The 18,952-nt window shown below is 46.8% G+C and overlaps 1 protein-coding gene across 5 annotated transcripts; it reads left to right on the forward strand.

The window, feature by feature from the left end:
- Positions 1–513: 513 nt before the first annotated feature.
- Positions 514–17,864, forward strand: EEF1D (eukaryotic translation elongation factor 1 delta). 5 transcript variants are annotated; one of them, XM_076328974.1, is made up of 9 exons: positions 514–1,772; positions 4,481–4,604; positions 6,486–6,557; positions 13,226–13,294; positions 14,504–14,600; positions 14,858–14,961; positions 15,856–16,104; positions 16,736–16,930; positions 17,768–17,864. In XM_076328974.1, exons 1-9 carry the CDS (start codon positions 514–516, stop codon positions 17,804–17,806), a joined length of 2,208 nt encoding a protein of 735 aa, XP_076185089.1. In that variant the 3' UTR covers positions 17,807–17,864. The 5 variants fall into 5 exon arrangements, with proteins under 5 accessions (XP_076185089.1, XP_076185090.1, XP_076185092.1 ...); XM_076328975.1 differs by having other exon boundaries at positions 13,229–13,294; XM_076328977.1 differs by lacking the exon at positions 13,226–13,294.
- The last annotated feature ends 1,088 nt before the right edge of the window (positions 17,865–18,952 follow it).

Consider the following 18,952-nt stretch of genomic DNA (forward strand, 5'->3'; position numbering starts at 1 on the left):
TCTAGTAGCAAAACACAAATAGGTGTAAGCAACGACCTCTAAAGATACTCAAGAGTTGGGGCATCTTTCTTTAGCCTGTCTTCCCAAAACAGTGCCTAGTTGAGAATACCTAACCAGTAACTAAGGACTAATCCACCAACGTGGAAGAATATCTTACACGTTACCAGGGATTTGAACAAAACCGCTTCGTTTTTTTTTTTCCTGCCAGTTGTCTTCAAAAGTGAAATTGGAAGTGCCTTCAACCAGTGCCTTTATTTTTAAATAGTGGTGTGCAGAATACTTGTCAGAACAGCAGAAGTATTTTAGGAGGAAGGTTGTTTTGACTTCAGAAACTGGCAGTGTTTAGGCACTAAATGCTTAGGCTCTTTACCATGAATAATAACGGCATGATAGCTTTTGACGCTCTTGTATTATTTAAGAAATTACTAAAGTCTGATGCATGCGCTTGCTTTATTTAGTTTTGCTGCAACTACATTGTTGTGCTTATCTTTTAATGCTGCCACTCTTTGGAAGATGAGGACAAGGAAGCCTCCCTGCCCGGTAGAAAAAGTGTGGGTAGACAAGCACAAATATGATGAAGCAGAGAGACTGCATTACGAAAGAGAAGCAATGCTAGCTGCTGCGGCCCCTGAGGAGTGCCAGGAGGTAGAGGCTGTAAACGGAGTCTGCAATGACGACTCTGTTGAGAGTGAATTCAAGGGAGACCTGAAGAGAGCAAGGAATGGAAAGAAACAAAGGAAACGGAAGCGTTCTCCAAAACCCAGAAACGTGGCCTCCAAATTAGACTCTATTCTGACTGGTTTGTTAGCTGACCATGTGTGGTTTGACAAACCTTTCTATGATCACGCTGAGAACGTGTACAGAAAAAAAATAGTGGATTGTCAGAACGAGGAGGCACCTGAGACTGCACTAACTGCTGAGCAGTCCCCTTTAGTGATCAGGTCAAAAGCTGTCCAAGATGTTCCTAAGTCAAGGATGCTTTCAGCAGCCCTGCCCTGCTCCCATGGTAGTCTGTCTGCGTGTCACCATGTTGTTCAGGATGTCTGGGTCAACAAGTTTGACTTTGATAAAGCCGAGGAGGTGTTTATTGAAAAATCTCAGTTCTTTGTTCCTCCAAATGTCCTAACCATCCCGTCTGTGTGGTCAAATGCTGGCAACGCTGGGCTGAGGACGCCGGATGAGGGCTACGTTACAGCCCTGCCTACTCCTGCTACGCCAAGCTTAGCTCCAGACGTTGTTGCTGATTCTGCTTCTTCCTTCGTTACCAGTTTGCCTGGCTCTGTACACCAGACAGTAAATGGTAAGCCGCAGATTTCAAGCTTGCAGGCTCTCATGTCAGAGGTGTGGTTAGAGAAACCTCTTTATGATGATGCTGAGAAGAGCTTCTATGAGAACATGTTTGATGGTCATCCATCAGGCAAAGTCAGACAGCAGCAACGTGGCTGCCCCGAAGCATTGAAGAACCACCACGAGGACAGGAAGAACCACAGCGCTGGAAAGCAAGTGGACATCAAACACGTGGAGATTGCCACCAACTCTCTGCTTCCCAGTGATGCTGAGCAACCTCCGCCTACCTGCTTTTTCCTGCATGAGGACAGCGAAACTGTGTGGCTTAATAAGCTGACATATGACAGCGCCGAGTCACGATACTATGCAGCTGAGGCTCTGAAGATGTCGAGAGCAGGAGAGAGTACGGGGATGCAGGAATCTGCAGTAGTAAAACCCTCCCAACCAGCTGCTTATGCTTCAAGCGTACCTGCGCCAGAAATGAAGTAGGAGAAGTTTATTCTGGGGTAACACTCACACATGCAAAACTGCCGGGTCAGGATTGAGCTGAAAGAATTTGCATGTGTAGAAGACGGGCGTCTTTGTGTCTGCAGGACTGGGCGTGCATGCAGCTGTAGGGAGATGCTGCTCCTGAGCCAGGGAGCCTGTTCGTGGGCAGGGTAACTAGGGGGAAACTCCTTCAAGGAGCCCTCTTCTCCTGATGAATGCTGGTGGCTAAAGCACCCCCATGAAAAAAGGTAGTCATTTGTGTGGTGCCAGAGAGGTTAAGCATTTAAAGTCAGGGCTGGGAAGCGAGCTAAGGTTTGACCCCCTCTTTACATGGGAGAAGCCCAGGGCCATGCCACTTTCCGTATTCCTATTACATACAAAAAGCCATCATCAAAGTGAGAAGTTGGAGGGGGTAATCAGGTGTTTTAAACATGCCTGCTGAGACAGCAGAGGATGCGGTGTTTTGTCTTTGAATTTGAGAAATTAAAGCAGTGGTTATTTGCTGTGTATTTCTGTTAAAATACCGCAAGGTCCTTCAGAGAAGCAGTTATCCTCTATTCTCCTGCAGAGCACATGAGCTGGTCATTGAGCTCCACGTGAGAGGTGACTACGTTTGAGCATCACTACCACTATCCAGCTTGAAAGGCGGCTTGGGGATGACCGTGGAATACAATTTAGGGCGTCAGTCTGGTGTGAGCATGTGCTGTGTTTGCTTCATTGCGGGAGAAGGTTGCCTTTCTAATTTTTTAGACCATTTGGTCTGGAAGCTGCTATTAATTTTGGGACAGGGCTAGCTGGATTACAGCTCGTTTGATGTGCATGTATGTAGCTGGGCAGGAAGAGTGCATTCTCAAATTGTAGGTGACCTTCATAGTTGTATCTTGCAGTTACGGATCAGTTTACAGACAAATGTTTAAAGGCTTCTTTTTAAGTCCTGGACAAGGTGCAGTATGATACTGTGCTTTCTGTGTTAAAAATGTGCTTTTATATAGGACTGCCTGAACCCTGAAGTCCAGGGCTGTAACGCCTTGGGAGCCTATCCGAAGGCCAGTGCTTAGATGTTATTTTGCGGTCACTGTTCTTGGAAAAAAGGCTCTTGGAGCATCAGTCCTTATTTCTGACACTTCTGATCCTTGAGTTTCTTAGGATTTGTTGGAAAGTTTTAATATCTTTGTCAAGTGATACGGGGGGTTACAGACGAGCTTTAGAGCACACATGCCTTTTACCCTGTCCTATTTGGGATAATTTTCTCTTTAGTTGGACAGAACTAGGTATTTGGTCATGCCTTTCACCCTTCCCTGGAAAAGTCCATGTGTCATTGTAAAATACGTGGCATAAGTTTGTCTGTAACTGGGATTGTCTATTAATGATACTAGTTGGCAGCTCAAGCAGGGTCTTGGAGGGTTGAGTGCTGGGAATGGCTTCAATGTAGAGGACCTGTATGGTGTGGTGACCTCTGGTCTCTTCTGAATGGGTAGATGAGAAGGGTGCTTGTTTTATAAAAGACTCGTCTGTTGGCTTCCATGGAAATGTTTTACTGGAGAGCTGCAGCGTTTTGAGCTGATAAGGAAAGGGTTTGCGGGTTGCTATTAGTTGCGCTCTCCGTGTTGTGTGGTGGAACCTGGTAATGGTGTGGTTTCGTTGTGATGCTCTATCCCTGCTCTCACCACCTCCTCAAAACGATGTTGGCTCTGTAGCTGTTCCCTGGCTTGAAATAAGGGCACATCCTCTTCTCTTACTGTTGCCAGGGCTCCATCATTTGCCTTCAAGTTAAGAAATTAAACAACCTTTGGAAGCTGCTGCACTGAAGAAAAATAACACCATTTCACAGCAGTGTTAGGATGTCTTACGCTGTTCCTCCTTGTAGTGACAGGTATCTGTCCCTTGCAGGTGTTGCCTTGCTGATGATTTTAATTTCTAAACAGTTGCAGCAGCTTCCAAAAGGGCAAGAGTGCAGTTACCTGGGGTGCCGTTGTAAATTGTGTGTGTGTCTGGATTCCTGGAGGGTGGTCGGTGTCAGGCGGTATGCTGTGCCAGGCTGTTCCTTACAGGAGGATGCGGTGGTGCACCTAGTGAAGCATGGCATGACCAGGTAGACATATGTACTAGCCTAAGACAGCCAACAGTTGCTGTCAACGCAGTTGAGTCATGTTCAAGGATGACTGAAATGCGTTTAAATTTGTGAGCTGTAGTGTCAGGAGTTGCCTGTCACATACAGAGTGCTCCCTGGTTGGCACGCTGTAGCGTGGCACGTGCTGCTTGGAGCTGCGTATTCGTCAGTCTTTGGTTTCGCCGTGGCCAGGCGTCTTAAGAATTAAAAGCGTTACTCCCTTTTTGATTCTCATACACAAGGCATCTTTCTTAGCAGCAGATTCCCATGTGTCTAGCATGATCTAGAAAATCCTGCTCTGAAAGCTTTTTTGTGGAAGAAGGTACAGATCAGCTGACTTATTCTGTCCCCACTTGGTGTCCTGTCACCAAATGCAGGTCAGGCCAGGCAGACGGGTGGGTGATTAGACTGCCCTGCTTTCTTAATAGGATCCTGTTTACTTAAAGCTTTCCACTGGAGGGGAAACCGCTGAGCAGAGAGCTGCAGGCACAGCTCTATGGGGGAAGAAAACGCTCTTCTGACAAGCTCATTGCAAGCTGCTAACCTTAAGTACATCTAGGAACTCACTTTGGGTTTTTTTTTTCCTTTCTGCAGAAAAATGGCAGTGGACTACTTTTTGCATGAGAAGATCTGGTTTGAGAAATACAAGTATGACGATGCTGAGAGAAGATACTACGAGCAGATGAACGGGCCAGTTAGCAGCTCTTCACACCAGCAGGTAATGCTCATTCTCAGATGGGGTTTAGCAGAGTGCTGGAGCTTTAAGAGCTAGTACGGAGCAGGCGAAAGGACACGATCCACCTGGACGTGCACTTTTGTATTATTTCCACTCTTGGTGCTGCTTTTTCCAAGTGTGAGAGTCTTCTCTGGAGCTCTCTGAGCCTACCCCCAGTTATGACCCCTTTTGAAAGACCATCTTCTGTGGACTGTGAAGAATTTCTCGAGTACCACCAGCGTACTGTGAGATCAGACACCTTTGTAACAACAGACAAACCAGTTATAGGTTGCAGCAGTTGCTCCTAATCTTTTCAGGCTGCTATGACATATGACAGAGCACGGATGCTATCTGTGATCTAATGGGGGCACGGTTTGAGCTGTAAGCCGAGAGAGCTGCAGTTCCGTTGACTGGGCTGGGCGAAGAATTGACCTGTCCCCATTCAGCCAGGGAAGATGCTGTTTTGCTGCGGTTTTGGAGCAGCTAAGCTTTCCTTGGCAAGGGATATATCAACCCAAGCCATTCTATGATTCTATACTGGGTATATATGACATGATGTTTGAAGAGAGGCACCGTGGCTCCAAAGAGACCAGGAATTATGTTCCTCTCTTTGTACCCCCTGCAATATTCGGTGTGCTTCTGCAGAAGACTGCATCACAGTACTGGTGAATTGGGGGGAGCAGGTGGAGGGGAAGCCTGGTGTTGTTGCAGCACACCTGAGCTGAAGTAGTTCAAGCTTAAATATTAGCCCGAAATTATTACTGTTTAAAGGTACAGAGCTATTGTAACCTCTTCCTGCCATGTAAAGAGCTGTTAACTGCTTATGCATTTGGTTGGTTATGTAGAAAGCTGCTTAGAGTTTTAAATGGCTGTCTTGCAAGTGTTACTTAAGCTTTTTGCTTAAGTAGTAGCTTCTAGGCACACTCTGTCTATTCCTGCTGCCCATGCTAGTACAGTGGTGGCACAGCACCTAGGACATGTGCATAAAAATTAGAAGCTATAGATAAGCCTTGAAGTAGATGTTAAAAGTGCAAACCTCTGCAGTGCTCTTAGGACAGTTAGACTATTTCATGCCACGTAAGGAGCTTCCAGTGAAGAAGTTTTCTGCCTTTGAGAGGTGGTCTGAAGGCTCTGGGGGAGATCCTGCAGCAGTTTATCAGCCACTTCCCTGCTAAGGAAAAAGATTCACGCTCCTTAAAACCTTCCTGCAACCTGGAAGTGGTATCCACCTGAATGTGTCCAGGCTGTTGCTCTTGTATGGTCTGTTTGACACAGGGTTTTGGGCTTGTGGGCAGTTTTATGTCTCCGATCTTGCTTATGGGGTTGCAGTCTGGGAGAGGCAAGGACTTAATGGATCACGGAAACTGAATTTGTGCCCTAGGAAGGGAATCTTCAAATCCAGGCTAAGGCATGGCAGCAGGAGGATGGGGGGAAAAAAAAAAAACTTGTGCTGCTCTACTCTGGGCCGTACCTCTCTGGATAGAAGACTTCAGTTAGGGCTGTCACTTCTTGCCTGAATACAATGACAGGTAATACTAAGAAAAAGAGCTGCCTAACGATAGATCTCTAAGGAGCACTGAAGTGACTCCGACCCTCTGCCTGGCTGGCAGCTGTCCAAACCACTCAGGGCAGTAATAGAGAATTTGAAAAGCTCTTGACTGGATGATCTTCTGGACACGTGGCCTGATGTGACCAGGGATTGCAGTTGGTGCTGCTTGATTTAGATCCAATCCTTGCAGCTAATTTTGCAATACTTGCTGAATCATTGGAAGGAACCCTCCCCCACTCTTACCCTCTTTTTTTTTTTTTTTTAACTTCCCTGACTGGTTCCCATGTTTCATATCTTTTTAAAAAAAATCTTGGTTCTTTCTGCACTGTTTGCAGGAGAACGGAGCCAGCACGATCCTACGCGACATTGCCAGAGCCAGGGAGAATATCCAGAAATCGCTGGCCGGAGTGAGTACCCAAGCTCTCTCACCAGCTGGCTACCCGCAACCATTTTTAGCTGTGGTGCATCTCACAGAACTCCGCTGTGACCACTTCATAGATTGTGTGGCTTCTTATTTTTAAGTTAGAGAAGACTAAGGTGTGCAGCGCTGTGTACCGCCAGCATAGCTCCATCTGATCAAGAGCACCGTTACTACTAGAGTGCATGCTGCTTACCTGCTTGCTAGCCTGCAGTGCTTTTTAAAACTAACTGGATTTGGGTTAAAATTCTTCGCTGTGCATTTCTTTTCTTTTTCTCCTGGTGGAATGTTCCCACAGGTCTTACCTAACAAGTTAAGAGTCGCTGTTAAAATAACCTTGCTGGGTAGCAAAGCACTGAGCTGCCAGCAGGAGTACGTATGTCTCTCGGGGTACACTGAGCTGCCACCTTCTCTTTCCTGTTTCGCTTTCGGTCAGGGTATGTGCAAAAAAATGGTATCTTCCATCTGCTGCATCTAGGGAATTCAGCTTGGCTACTAGCTCTAAGTCTGGACCATCCTGTAGAAGTTCAGTAACATCCTTTCTGGAGGTGTTTTTGTGCTGATATGTACAGACAGCACTGTTAAAACTCTTAATTTTTCAAGAGGAAGCTGAGATCTTAAATTAGTAAGTGGACTGGTTTCATGGGTGAAGAAAATTCACAGAATACAGCCCATGTGTCTTGATTTCTTACCTCTGCAGTGGGACTACTACATACCTGCACCTACATACCCTTCCATCTGAGGGTATCCATCCTTTATCTATATTGATTTGGCCTCATAACTCCCTCTTGGGATATTTAACACCCTCAGTTTCTATCTAGGTAAGTACAGTAAAGGGAATCGAGCCTTCCTCAAGAGGAATATTTCATATTCTTCCTTAACACAAGCAGAAAGGAACGATACATTTGGGGTGAATGCGAAGGAGTTAGGCTAATTGCTTTCCGCATGGTGGTCTCACTGTGCCTGTTGAACTTGACACTACAAAAGCAACTTCTGCAACCGCTCATGTGAGTGATCCAAGATACTCAGTACTGCACTGGAAGCTTGGAAGTGGATGCAGGAAGAGCAGGGCAAATCTGATGATTAAATTTGGTTAGATTCAGTGGTCCCGAGTACAGCCTGATGAGAATCAATGGAAAGTTGGGACATCTTAGTAATATTAAAAACAAACCAAAACACATTGAGGAGGAAAATACTTGGAAGTTTTCTAATGCTAGTTTCTTACTTCAGCATCCGTGTTTCAGCCAACAGCTTAGGGAAGATTTTCCTGAACTGGCTCATTTAAGTTCAGATCTAAAATAACATGTTTGCGCTTTCAGTAGAGACTATCAGCCCCTGTTGAAGACTTTCAGTTTGGCCTTTAGTAAGGCAAATACGTGAGGAAATGAGCCCCTATCCCAGACAGGGTTGGAGAACTTTTTGCATGGTGTTAAATGACTTTGGAAAGACCTTTTCAAACTGGGCAAGGTCTAGCAGCAGCTGCTTTCTCCAAGACCGGCCTCCTTCAGGAGCAGAGGCTGGATGTGGTGAGCAGGGACAGGAAACCTAAATACAAATCACCTGGCAGGGCTGCTGGTCTGCCCTGAAGGCATATTCTCATCTTGCTGAATGGGCTGTGGTTTGCCAAAGATGAGGAGTTTCTTGCCCTGGCCTGTGACTCCTGTTAAAGAACTTCTTTGTGTGAGAAGCATGTAAGTTTGGATCATCCAGGTCCTGTAATGGGGGGAAGACTGGGGGAACTGGCAAAGCACCAGACCAAAGCCAGAACAAATTTGAGAATATAAAGTCCTTTGCACCCCTGTGGCACTTGTTGGGGTTAGTGCTGAATATAAAAAATTCATCTGCTGGATTTTTTTTGTGCCTGTGAAGAAAGCTTGGCGGGCTTGAGGATTTAAGGTCAGGACTGAGCCATAGGGCCTTAAAACTGGAATCTAGGGTGTTGCAAAAAGTGGATTGGGGCTCTCCATTGAAGGCCTGAAAGAAAAGCATTATGTACTGCACAACTGTATTAGAGAAAGCATTGTGCACCCTAATCTGCATTGCTGTCAGGGGCACTCCATAATTTATCTAACCTATACCTGCCATTCTGCTCCCAAAATATGCAGTTGCCTAGATAAGCAGAGCAGGTGGCAACAGTGACCTTCTCCTCCTTTCTGTTTTGTAGTCTTGTTTAACTGATTGTGCCTTACCCTGGCTTATACGATACCCTGGAGAGCCCACCTTTTAAGTTTTTCCACACATTGCCACATCTCTGCCCTGGAACCTGAAGTGGTAAACCACGGTCGGATCTTCTGTGTTAATGTGCGAGTTAGAAAGACTGAGCTGTCGCGAAATGAGTCCGAAACATCAGTTTTTGTAGCTTGCATTTCTAAAGGGTCATCATTAATCTTGGACGGCCATGGCATAAAGCAGGCTTGACTTTAGAACATGCTTAAACTTTGTTTTTGTTTCAGAAAGCCAAATTTACGCTATCTGATCTACAGAACAGTGAAGCATGTTTCTATAGTCAGGATTTAGTCTTTCCTTCCGCCTGAACAGGCAGAGTTATTGTCAGGAGTCTAAAGATGTAGCAAGTGAAGAGTTGGCTCTTTTAAGATGGGAAGATGGAAGATTAGAGCCTTTCTTTTGCTGTGAAATTCAGCCAAGGCTAGTTTCAGATCTGCTTCAGCTGGATAATGTTGTTCTGAAATGTGTGAATGAGCATTAGAAGGGTTGAGGCAGTGGTTTGTACCTCCCGAAGGAGGGTACAAAGCTCTGATGCTGGAAACATTTGTTTGCACATACCTTTCATCCCGCTTTGCATGGTCATCTCTGCTTTAAACAATCTCTCGGCTGACATCTGCTCGATCGCTAATGCTTTCCTAGATATAAAGTTGTTAACATGTGCAGTACTGCAGCTGGTGGCATTGAGACTGCAGGCGGTGAGAAATCTTACAGCTGGGGACCTGAGGCACGGAAAGGATTGACTTGCCTGAGGTCATAAGCAAGTCCAACAGAGTGAGTGACTGAACTCTCACTTCCTAAACCCTCTTCGGGGGCTGTAATGGAAGGGGTCTCACTGGGTAGGTGGCTGGTGTGGGCGTCTGAAGCTCTGTTATTCCCCTCTCTGCCCAAGCTCCCTCTTACAAAGCCTCTGTATTTGTGCGTTTCCTGTGTGTGGGTTTCAAACAAGAAAAGCTCCCAAAACCCCTCTGATCTTGCTAAAGTACCTGGAGACCGCATTCAGAAACACATCTGTGCGCAGGGAGTGGTCAGACCTTCTGTAGGAAACCAGCCAAGATCCATCCTGCTGGTCTTAGGCGGGGGAAAGCCTCTTCTAGTTCTTCAACATCGTTTCCCCACAGTTCAATTTTGTGTTATCTGACCATGGCTAAACTTTCCAGGTTTCCAGAGCTCAGGTAGACCGACCTGAGGGGAAGGGTGTTGTATTTCTGCATGCACGAAATAAGTTTATTTTTTGGATGAAGCTATGAGTGCTTTGTGAGCTCTGGACTGGAAAACCTACACATCACATCTGTAACCGCGCCTGTAAAATCTGCACGCTGTTCTTTGTAACTGGTTAACTCAAATTAAGGGAAAAGGGCCGATACCTCCAGGTACTTCTTGTAGTGAGGGAAGTGCCACCTTTCCAGCTGCGTCCGTTGGTTGGGCCTGACATACCAAGGGAGGAGATTTTACCTGTAATTGTCCAGACAGATTTCTTTCAGCTGATATGGAGAAGTATAACTTTTGCCAATTTTTTCTTCATCAGTCAGTGTTCTTGTCTCTGATTTTTCAAGTATGTTTTAGACAAACTTTAGAGAGGGACAGATGTTCAAAGCCCTTTGAGGCTGAGGCTAGATTCTATTTCCTACCCTTCATAAGCCCCAGGGTTTTAATTTGCTCGGACGATTAAATTTATATGCAGTCCTTGGTGTGGTTCCAGACTTGCTGAGTGCTTCTGCTATGCAAAATATTTTGAATAGGTTGCAGCACTGGTCAGTGTATCACTAATGTGTGTTCAGCACAAAAACTATGGCTTAAGCTTAGAAAAAACAAAGGTTTTAAGAGCTCCGTCCGTGAGACAACGCAGAGGAAGTGACTGAAGTGATGCTCTAGAACACCCCACCTTTGGGATTTTGAATTACTGTCCTTGATAAAATTCACAAACACTTGTGTCGAGCTTCCTCTTGGCATAGTAAAGTCAGGAGAGGAAATAGTGCTTGGTTGTGCAGAGGAAAAAACACACTGTAGGTAGTGTGTAGCTTAGGTTGGTGACCACATCTCTAAAAGCTTGAAAAATCCTCACCTCAGGGGAAAGCCCACAGTCCCATAAAGGCAACTTTACCACAATTTCTTGAACATGTGGCTTGACCACCTCCCAGAATTGGGAACTCGGTTCAGCATTGTGCCTCTTATACCGTGCTTTACATGGTTACAGGTTCCCAAAGGACGGCTGGCCTGGTTTGTGAAGACTTTTAATCTCTTGTTTGTTTGAGCTTGGGGCAGGCAACCCTCTCTTCTTGCCAGCAAGAGATGGCTGTGCTCAGGCTTGCCCTGCCCTGGGGTTGCCCAAGACTAACAAGTAATGTCTGAATTCCACGGGGTGTTGGTTTAAATGCTGTGCTGTGCCATGTCTGTGAGCACTGTGAGCCTTCTTCCTGTTGTAAACCTCCCTTTTAAACAGGCGTGAAAAATGCAGCACGGAGGAGCAAGTGAATCCTGGTTTAGGGTTAGCTTATCGTATGTAATACGCTGAATCCATTTGTCCAGGTGCACAACAATGAACTATGAACTATTCACATGAATTTTGTGGGTGTTTAACCTGTAGGTGCATCCAGGTTGTTAAACTTGCCATTTCTGCAGAGACCTCAGTAGCAACTTGCAGCTGAGAAATCCCGGAGGTGAGACGGCTCCCCACGGAGCCACCCAGATATCTGTCCTTGTAGCTCCTCGAGCGCCTGTGCTACCTGTATTACCGCATACTGATGGGCAGGCGCATACTTAAATGCCCCACTGAGAATGCTGACTCTCCTCTGGGCTTCATTTTTGCAACCTTAATGTTGTCTCACCTGCAGGCTCAATGTAAGCTGGCAAAGGAAGGATGAAAAGGAAAGGAATTTGGGCATTGTAGAGCTCTTGCTTTGCGCAGTTCCCTGGGTGCTACACAAAGCTTTACAAACAGCACCTGACAGCAATATACAGCTAGGCTTGTATTCTAGTATTTTATACTACTCAAAAGGTCTGTTGAAATAACAAAATGTCATTTTTCCACGCTCTTCCTTGTTGAGAACAGCTTCATGCAGAGCAGAGTATTTCAAAGTCCTCTCACCTTGCTCTTGCAAGCCATAGCTACAGTATTTTGAGGGAAAGTGGCCGTGATTTTCTCAAACTCTTCCCCTAAGTGACGCAACCACACAAGGCTGGCAGGTTTGTCTTGAGCTGGAGGCCTCCTGCCAAGCTGTAGCTGTTTTTCCTGCAGGACTACAGGGAGGAGCAGTGCTGACCTCCAGGATGGCAGCTCACAAGTGTCAAGGTAGATGGTACTGCCTCAATTTAGATTTCTCATCTTTGAGGAGTTATTACTAACAGGGAAGAGAAATGAGGAGGCACAGCTGGCTTCTGTGGAAAATGCTTCCACTAAACCTGAGAGCCAGGGTTTAAAAGCGGGCTGTTCTGCAGCACCGAATAGGCGTAGCTGTCTTGCAGCGTCTCGGAACATCCACGGTCGTGCGCAGGATAGCCAGTTACCAGGGCAAACACAGAGCCTGCTGAAATGCTTCAGCGTTTGGCTTGAAAATGTGACTAGGGCTTCAAACTGCCAAATATCTGTGGTGCTTGCTGCTTAGCTGAATCAGCAGGCTGCTTTTGGAAAAAAACCCAGCTGTGTATCTCTTTGCAGGTGACACAGCTCTTGTGTTTGATCATGAGTCAAAACAAGAAGTGCTTTTTCAGGAGGCGGGGGTGGATGTGACTATTGCCAGCATTCACTTTTCACTGAACTAACTTAGACCTTGGCCCTGATGGTGTAACTAGAACAGGAAGAGGTCAGGCAACGAGTTCATCTGAGGTTTAATTTTTGTCCTTGGTGTATAAGGCTAGGGCTAGCCTGGTGTGATAAGCCCACCGTGGCTAGCAGCCTCTGTTCTGGTGGTGCGTGTGAGGATGGAAGCCCATGCAGGGGTCTCATCAAGTTGTTAGTGCAGACTGGTGGTGTGTTGCTTTATTCCTCCCTGGGCGAGATGCGTTAGTGGTAACTGGGAACTTGTTAAGAGTATTGGTAACTTTGCATGTGTTCCTGCATCTGTCAGATATTAGATTTTATCTAATGGCAGGAGAACTAGCAGAGATGACAGTGCGTGCCGCAGTAATGCATGCACCTGCCGTACCTCTGATTTTGCAGATGGGGAGATGACTGAGACCATGCTCTAGACATCTCAGTCTATTTCTGCCACCCAGCTGGGTGACCGCAGAAAGGTCACTGAGATGTTTAACAAGAAGGTGGCAGAGTTCATGGATAAATGTGTCTGTGCAGGCTTTGTTTGGTGTGTAGTTGGTGTGAGGCTGTATCTCGTTGCTTGATGATTTGTCCTGCATGTAGATCTGCTTCCTGCACTTGAACTGCCTCTTCCAGCGTGAGTGAAAGCCTTTTCTATCTTCTGTGTTGAACCTTTGCAGCAGAAGACAGTTCCTCGTAGCAAAGAAGCTCCTTCTGCCCGTCACAAGAGGCAGTCAGGCCGCTCAACTGTAAGTCACCTGTGCACGGATGGAGCTGGTTGTGTGATTTGAGAGGATGTTGTAGGGCAAGGACAGCCCTGCCTTGGAGAGATGGACCAAGTTCTCCTTCCTTATGACGAGAAGCATTTGTCCTTTGGCATGTGGTCATAGCTTGCCCTATATAATAGGATTTTCTAGCAGGGCATTTAGGTCTCCCAGTTTGGTGTCTGGGGACTGCAGATCTGCACTCGCGTTTCTGAGCCTGCATCTGCTGCAAAGGTTGTGTCGGAGATTGGTTTAATGGTGCTTTTGACATCTGGCCCCTGCCCCTTTTTGGGTGGGTAGAGAATGGTCTCTTTGACCTTCCTGCTAGGAGCAGCTCGCACTGCTCCATGTGTCTTCCAGGGCCTGGCATCCTGAGACCTGCTTTCTGCGTGCCCCATATTCCTCCTTCATCTTAACCCCCCGTATTCTCCTCTCTTCATCTTAAGTGACTGCTGAGATCTCAGAAGCATGTCAACCGCAACCGAGAACCACATTATAATTATATGCAGGGTGCACTTAAAAGAGTATAAATTATTTCCTCTATAGTTGTATTCGGTTATAAATGACACTAAGTGCGAAGGCCTGTTATTTTCTTTCCCTTTGCCGATTTGAATTTATAGATAAGGACCTCCTTAAAAAAAAAGCAAGCTCTTTTTTGCTGTTAAATACTTTTGAAGCTGGATCGGTATAATTGCTCCCTCAGGATGTGTTAAAGTAGTTTTAAGTTGTTTGAGAGGAATTAAAGGCTGGACCAGGGAAGGTGGGAGTATAGAAATACCGGGATCTCTTTCCAGCTTTCACACTGACTCGCTGTGTGACGTTAGGCAGGTCACTTCTGTGCTCTGTGCCTCAATTTGTCTGTGAGAGGGAGACCAGCTGCCCCATTTAAGGGGTTTAGCATGAAACTTTCAAAGCTTTTTGTGTGTTTAGTGGCAGTCTGTGATCTGAGACTGCAAAGAATGACTATCCTTTGCTCATCAGTGCCAGCTGAAGTTTCTTGAGATACGTTCCATGCTTCATTCTATAGAGCTAGTATATTCTTTTTATAAAGCCTTTAGAGAAAATGCCCTTGTTCTTAGATTAGCTCTCAAATTTTCTTCTTCCCTGAAGGCATGACTCTGCTTTGCTTCGCTGAACCACTGAGCTTGGGAGTAGGTGAACAGATTTGTTTCATCTTGGTTTTCCTTGTTGCAGAGTGCAAGCACAACCGCTTCTGGGCCTGCTGGTGACCAAAATGAACTCCTTTCCAGAATTTCTCACCTGGAGGTAGAAAATCAAAACCTTCACAGTGGTAAGTAGGAGAATCTTCTGGCATGAAAGCAAACCTGGATGGGGTCCTGCTTCTGTGGGGTGTATCCCTTACTGGCTTTGTCTGTCGCCAGGTGAGCACATGCCAGTGTCTTGATCAAAGCTTTGCAGGCTTCCCTCTGACTGGGGCAACTGGTGTTTTTAAAGCCCACTTTGAGCAGAAGCAAATTTGTCCTGACTTGAGAGCTGATGCAGAGCCTACAAGATAAGGTTCTTTCCCCCCCACACCTCTTTTCGCAGTTGTTGCAGACCTTCAGATGGCCATCTTCAAGTTGGAAAGCCGCCTGAATGCTCTGGAAAAGTCATCTACCTCCCACCAGCCTTCGCCGGTTCCTCCAACCCAGGTGAGCCTTGGCAAAGCGCTGTTCTTGAACGCTTCACAGTCACAACGTGCCAGGTTATTTTCGAGGTCTCCTGGTTGTCTACTGAGGATGGAGAGATGCTTATAGTTAGGATGAGTTTGCAGCTTTTCCAGCAGTTTTGGCAGCTGCCTCATCATCTTTCCCAAACAGTACATGTAGAGAGGAGTGTTCTGCCCTGAGACCAGCAAAGAAGCTACGTTAGAGATTTCAGCTGGGGAGAGCTGGTGCAGATCTGTGGAAGTTTGGATTTAATATATACTTGATTAGCATTTAGCTCATGGTGCTGTGAGTTTGTTAGCGTGCACCAGGTAAAATGCCACTTTGTTACAATAGATAAGCAGAATTGGTGACACTTCTTTTTAACAAATGTCCCCTATAAGAATGTATTTAATTTATGAGAAAACTCTGTGGGAGCTCAATGCGTGGCACCAATTTGATTGATTCTTATTGTAGGTTGGAAGATGTGCTACCGGTGGTGCTGGTGGTCTCTGCAGTAAGCCTACAGAATGCGTAGGCCCCTCCTTATGCTAGGGGAAGACACTTGGTTGCATTCCCAGCTGCTGTCCCACTCAGACTCTTATGGTCTAGATATCCGGAGCCCTTAGGAGAAGAATGAGCTCTTGGCTACCTGCTGGTTTTTGCTCTGGGAATATAAGTACGGCCGTGCTGGGCCAGTTCAAAGGTCCATCTGGTCGAATGTCCTATTTTGATGGCCGATAGCTGATTCTTCACTCAGATGGTGTGGGCCACGTTCGCTGTCTTGAGCAATGTAGACTTCTGTTCCTGAGCTTCTGAGTGCTGCTCTGATTCAACTTCAGGTTAATCTTCTCCCCTTTTTCCTTAATGCGAACTTGAACGCACGTCACCCCGATGAAGAAAGTGGAACCATTCAGTGTTCCCTCCAAGAAAGTGGAGCTCCCATCTGCTTCACCGGCAAAGAAAGTTGAACCAGCTGCTGCAGAGGAAGATGACGATGATGACATTGACCTTTTTGGTAGTGACGATGAAGAGGAAGACCAAGAGGCTGCCAAAGTCCGTGAGGAGAGACTGCGTCAGTACGCAGAGAAGAAGGCCAAGAAACCGGGTCTTATTGCCAAGTCTTCTATCCTTCTGGATGTGAAGCCAGTGAGTAACTGAAGTGGGGAAGCTCCTGAGTGAGGCTGTGTGTCTTGTGCTGCAGGAGGCTGTAAATCGTCTCACTTCCATGTCTGAGTGGACTGGTGAAGATGGGACCTGCAGATTTCCAAACAGGGGGTCAGAGCGAGGTGGGATATTGCAGCTGGCATCTGTAGCCTTTGCACTGCTGCTCTGGTCCTTGCACTGTGGCAAGTGCAGGCTGTGCCCTTTTCTTTGAAGAAAAGACAGATAATAAACGCCCTAAAGATAGAAATAAACCTTTGTCAAATTGTCATGGTAGAACAAAAATTCTGGGCTGGCTAGTGCTTCAAGAGATGCCCTTGGTAGAAGTCACTTTAAAGTGAGCGCTCCAAAGTGGTTGTGTTGCTGCAGGAAAAATCCCGCTTGCATCTGCAGTGCCGGTAGGTAGAATTGAAACAACGTGGTATGCAGCATTGCTGCAAAGTCAGATTTAGCTTGGCTAACCCCATCAGCTAATTCTGGTGAAAACAGTTGCCAAGAAAGGGCAGCTTGGATCAGCTGAAAGGTACTGGGAGGAGTAGTGTTGAATTTTAAGTCACTGGATACCTCTTGGGGCTAATGGTGATCTCTAGGAAAACACTGCTTCACGCTTTTCCAGTGGGACGATGAGACTGACATGGCGAAGATGGAGGAGTGTGTCCGATCCATCCACATGGATGGGCTGGTGTGGGGAGCCTCCAAGCTGGTCCCAGTAGGCTATGGCATTAAGAAGCTCCAAATCCAGTGCGTAGTGGAGGATGACAAAGTGGGGACAGACATCCTGGAGGAGGAGATCACCAAGTTTGAAGACTACGTAAGTCTTTCAGCGAGCTGTGTAATGCTGGGTGATGCCTGACCTGCGGGGTCGTTTTTAACTAAGGTTCATTTGCAGATTTTGGCAAACTGGGATTTTTAAAAGAAAACCGCATGGAATTTTGATGGTGTCTGCCTGCTGAGACACTTGTGTAGTATGTTTAAATATATATTTTTTTTTAGGGCTGGCTGATGCAAATATCTTGCAGATATTTTGTAGAGCCATTTTGCAGGCTCTTGCTGCTCATCCAGCTCCCACCGACTGTTACTTTGGGGAACCCCTGCTTTTATGCTTAGCCTGGGCAGCACCGGGGGTAGACACACAAATGTTTAACCTTGGTGGCTGGGGCTGGAGGAGTTGTCTCCATCCCCATCCTTCTTCCTTCCATGGAAATGGTAGCAGGAGCTCCAGCCCTGTGCCAGGTAATACGCAGGCTCAGTAATGTTCCCAGTCTCACTGCTGGGAGAGCAGCAGGGCAGATACCCGTTTTTGTTGATCATCTTTGCCTACTCTTTTGCTTATATTTAGAGTAAATCAGGAACTTTAATCTTAACGTTGCTAGAAACTCTTAATATGATGTTCTTCGACCGTCTAAAGATTTGTGCAGTAACTAGCGCAAGTGTCCTGATGTGACTGATCTTGCAAGGAATATTAAATAACAGTCCTTAAAGGTCCTCTTGCCAGAGCCGGGGAGCTGGCCTAAGAGACCTGGGCCATTCTTGATCTGTTTGAGCATTGCTAGTGCATGCCATGAAGAAATCCCCGATGTGCTTTCTCTGTTTTAAATGTCTGGAAACACCTTGGTGACCTCTAGCTGCTGCTTTTGTTCTCTTTCAGGTGCAGAGCGTTGACATTGCTGCTTTCAACAAGATCTAGAAGCAAAACTGTATCCCCTCTGAAACTGTAACTAATAAAGATGAAGATTCAGAGTGCAGATTGGATGATGTTTTTCTCTGCCGAGTGCAACTTCTCCAAAGTGATTTGTTGTGAGACTTCAGGATATTTCCCTTCCTTGTTCCCTTCATAGAAGGAAAAGCCTTGAGACGGGGGTGACCTACATTTCTGGGTTGGAATGAAGGTCTGAGTGGCATCCTGTCAGAGTAGCCTGCGCTAAGGGTGTTTGCACTCACCTTTCCCAAGGCAGAGACCCCAGTCAGTCTCATCAAAAAAATCCCAGGATGGATCACTAGGAAGCATCCAGGAATTGCTGTTTTGGGGTTGAATTTCCTCCCTCTTTTCCCCTTGCTGCTTTCGATATCCTGCACAGGTCACTTCAGCTGATCATTTGGTTTGTTAGGAACCGGGGCCATGCTGAGTGTGGCCTGTGGAAAGGGGAGGCAGGTGGCATTTCTAGCCGTAGGCACTATGTGGTGCATCGCAGTGCCAGAGTCCAAGGTCCAGGCGCAAGTTGCGCAGTGTCAACATGGAGTAAATCGGAAGTGCTGTGGGGTTGCGCAGCAAGCACCAGACAAAGCCACAGCAGCGCCCAGCCTGGGCAGTACGCAACAGCCAAGTGATGATGACTCCAGTGCCAGCTTTCCTGGCTGTGCGCAGTGCCCTGTGCCTGATGTGCCCCATGATGATGTGCAGGTGCCCAGGGAGCCTGGTGTTGAGCGGTGCCCTGCACATGCAGTGCCTGGTGTGGGTATGTCTGGGGCCTGGCTACTCGGGGGCCTGCTGTGTGCTGGGGTACGCAAGCACAGTGCCTGCTGTGCCCCTTGGGGCTGGTGTTGGCATTCACAGTGCTGGGGTTGATGGACATGGTGCCTGCTGTGTATGGTCTCCCTTGCCCCGGTGTTGGTGTGGCCAGTGTTTTGTCATGCCCGGTGTGTGGCATGTGCCCCGTGCTTTGTGTTGGGATACCTGGTGTGCATGGTGCCTGGTGCTGGGTGTTTGCACCATGTCCCCTGTGCTGATGTGCCTGGGACTCCTTGTGCATGGTGTGCTGTGTGCTGCCATCCCCAGAGCCCTGCCTGCCTGGTGCTGGGGGTGCCTGGTGTCCCATGTGCCTCTTGTCCCATG

Source organism: Aptenodytes patagonicus, chromosome 2, assembly GCF_965638725.1.
Source record: "Aptenodytes patagonicus chromosome 2, bAptPat1.pri.cur, whole genome shotgun sequence".
Classification (NCBI taxonomy): domain Eukaryota; kingdom Metazoa; phylum Chordata; class Aves; order Sphenisciformes; family Spheniscidae; genus Aptenodytes; species Aptenodytes patagonicus.

Coding starts and splice junctions, on each gene's coding strand:
- EEF1D (XM_076328974.1), top strand. CDS start 514: ATGAGGACAAGGAAGCCTCCCTGCCCGGTAGAAAAAGTGTGGGTAGAC. Junction 1,773..4,480: donor GTACCTGCGCCAGAAATGAA/GTAGGAGAAGTT, acceptor TCCTTTCTGCAG/AAAAATGGCAGTGGACTACT. Junction 16,931..17,767: donor TCACCAAGTTTGAAGACTAC/GTAAGTCTTTCA, acceptor GTTCTCTTTCAG/GTGCAGAGCGTTGACATTGC.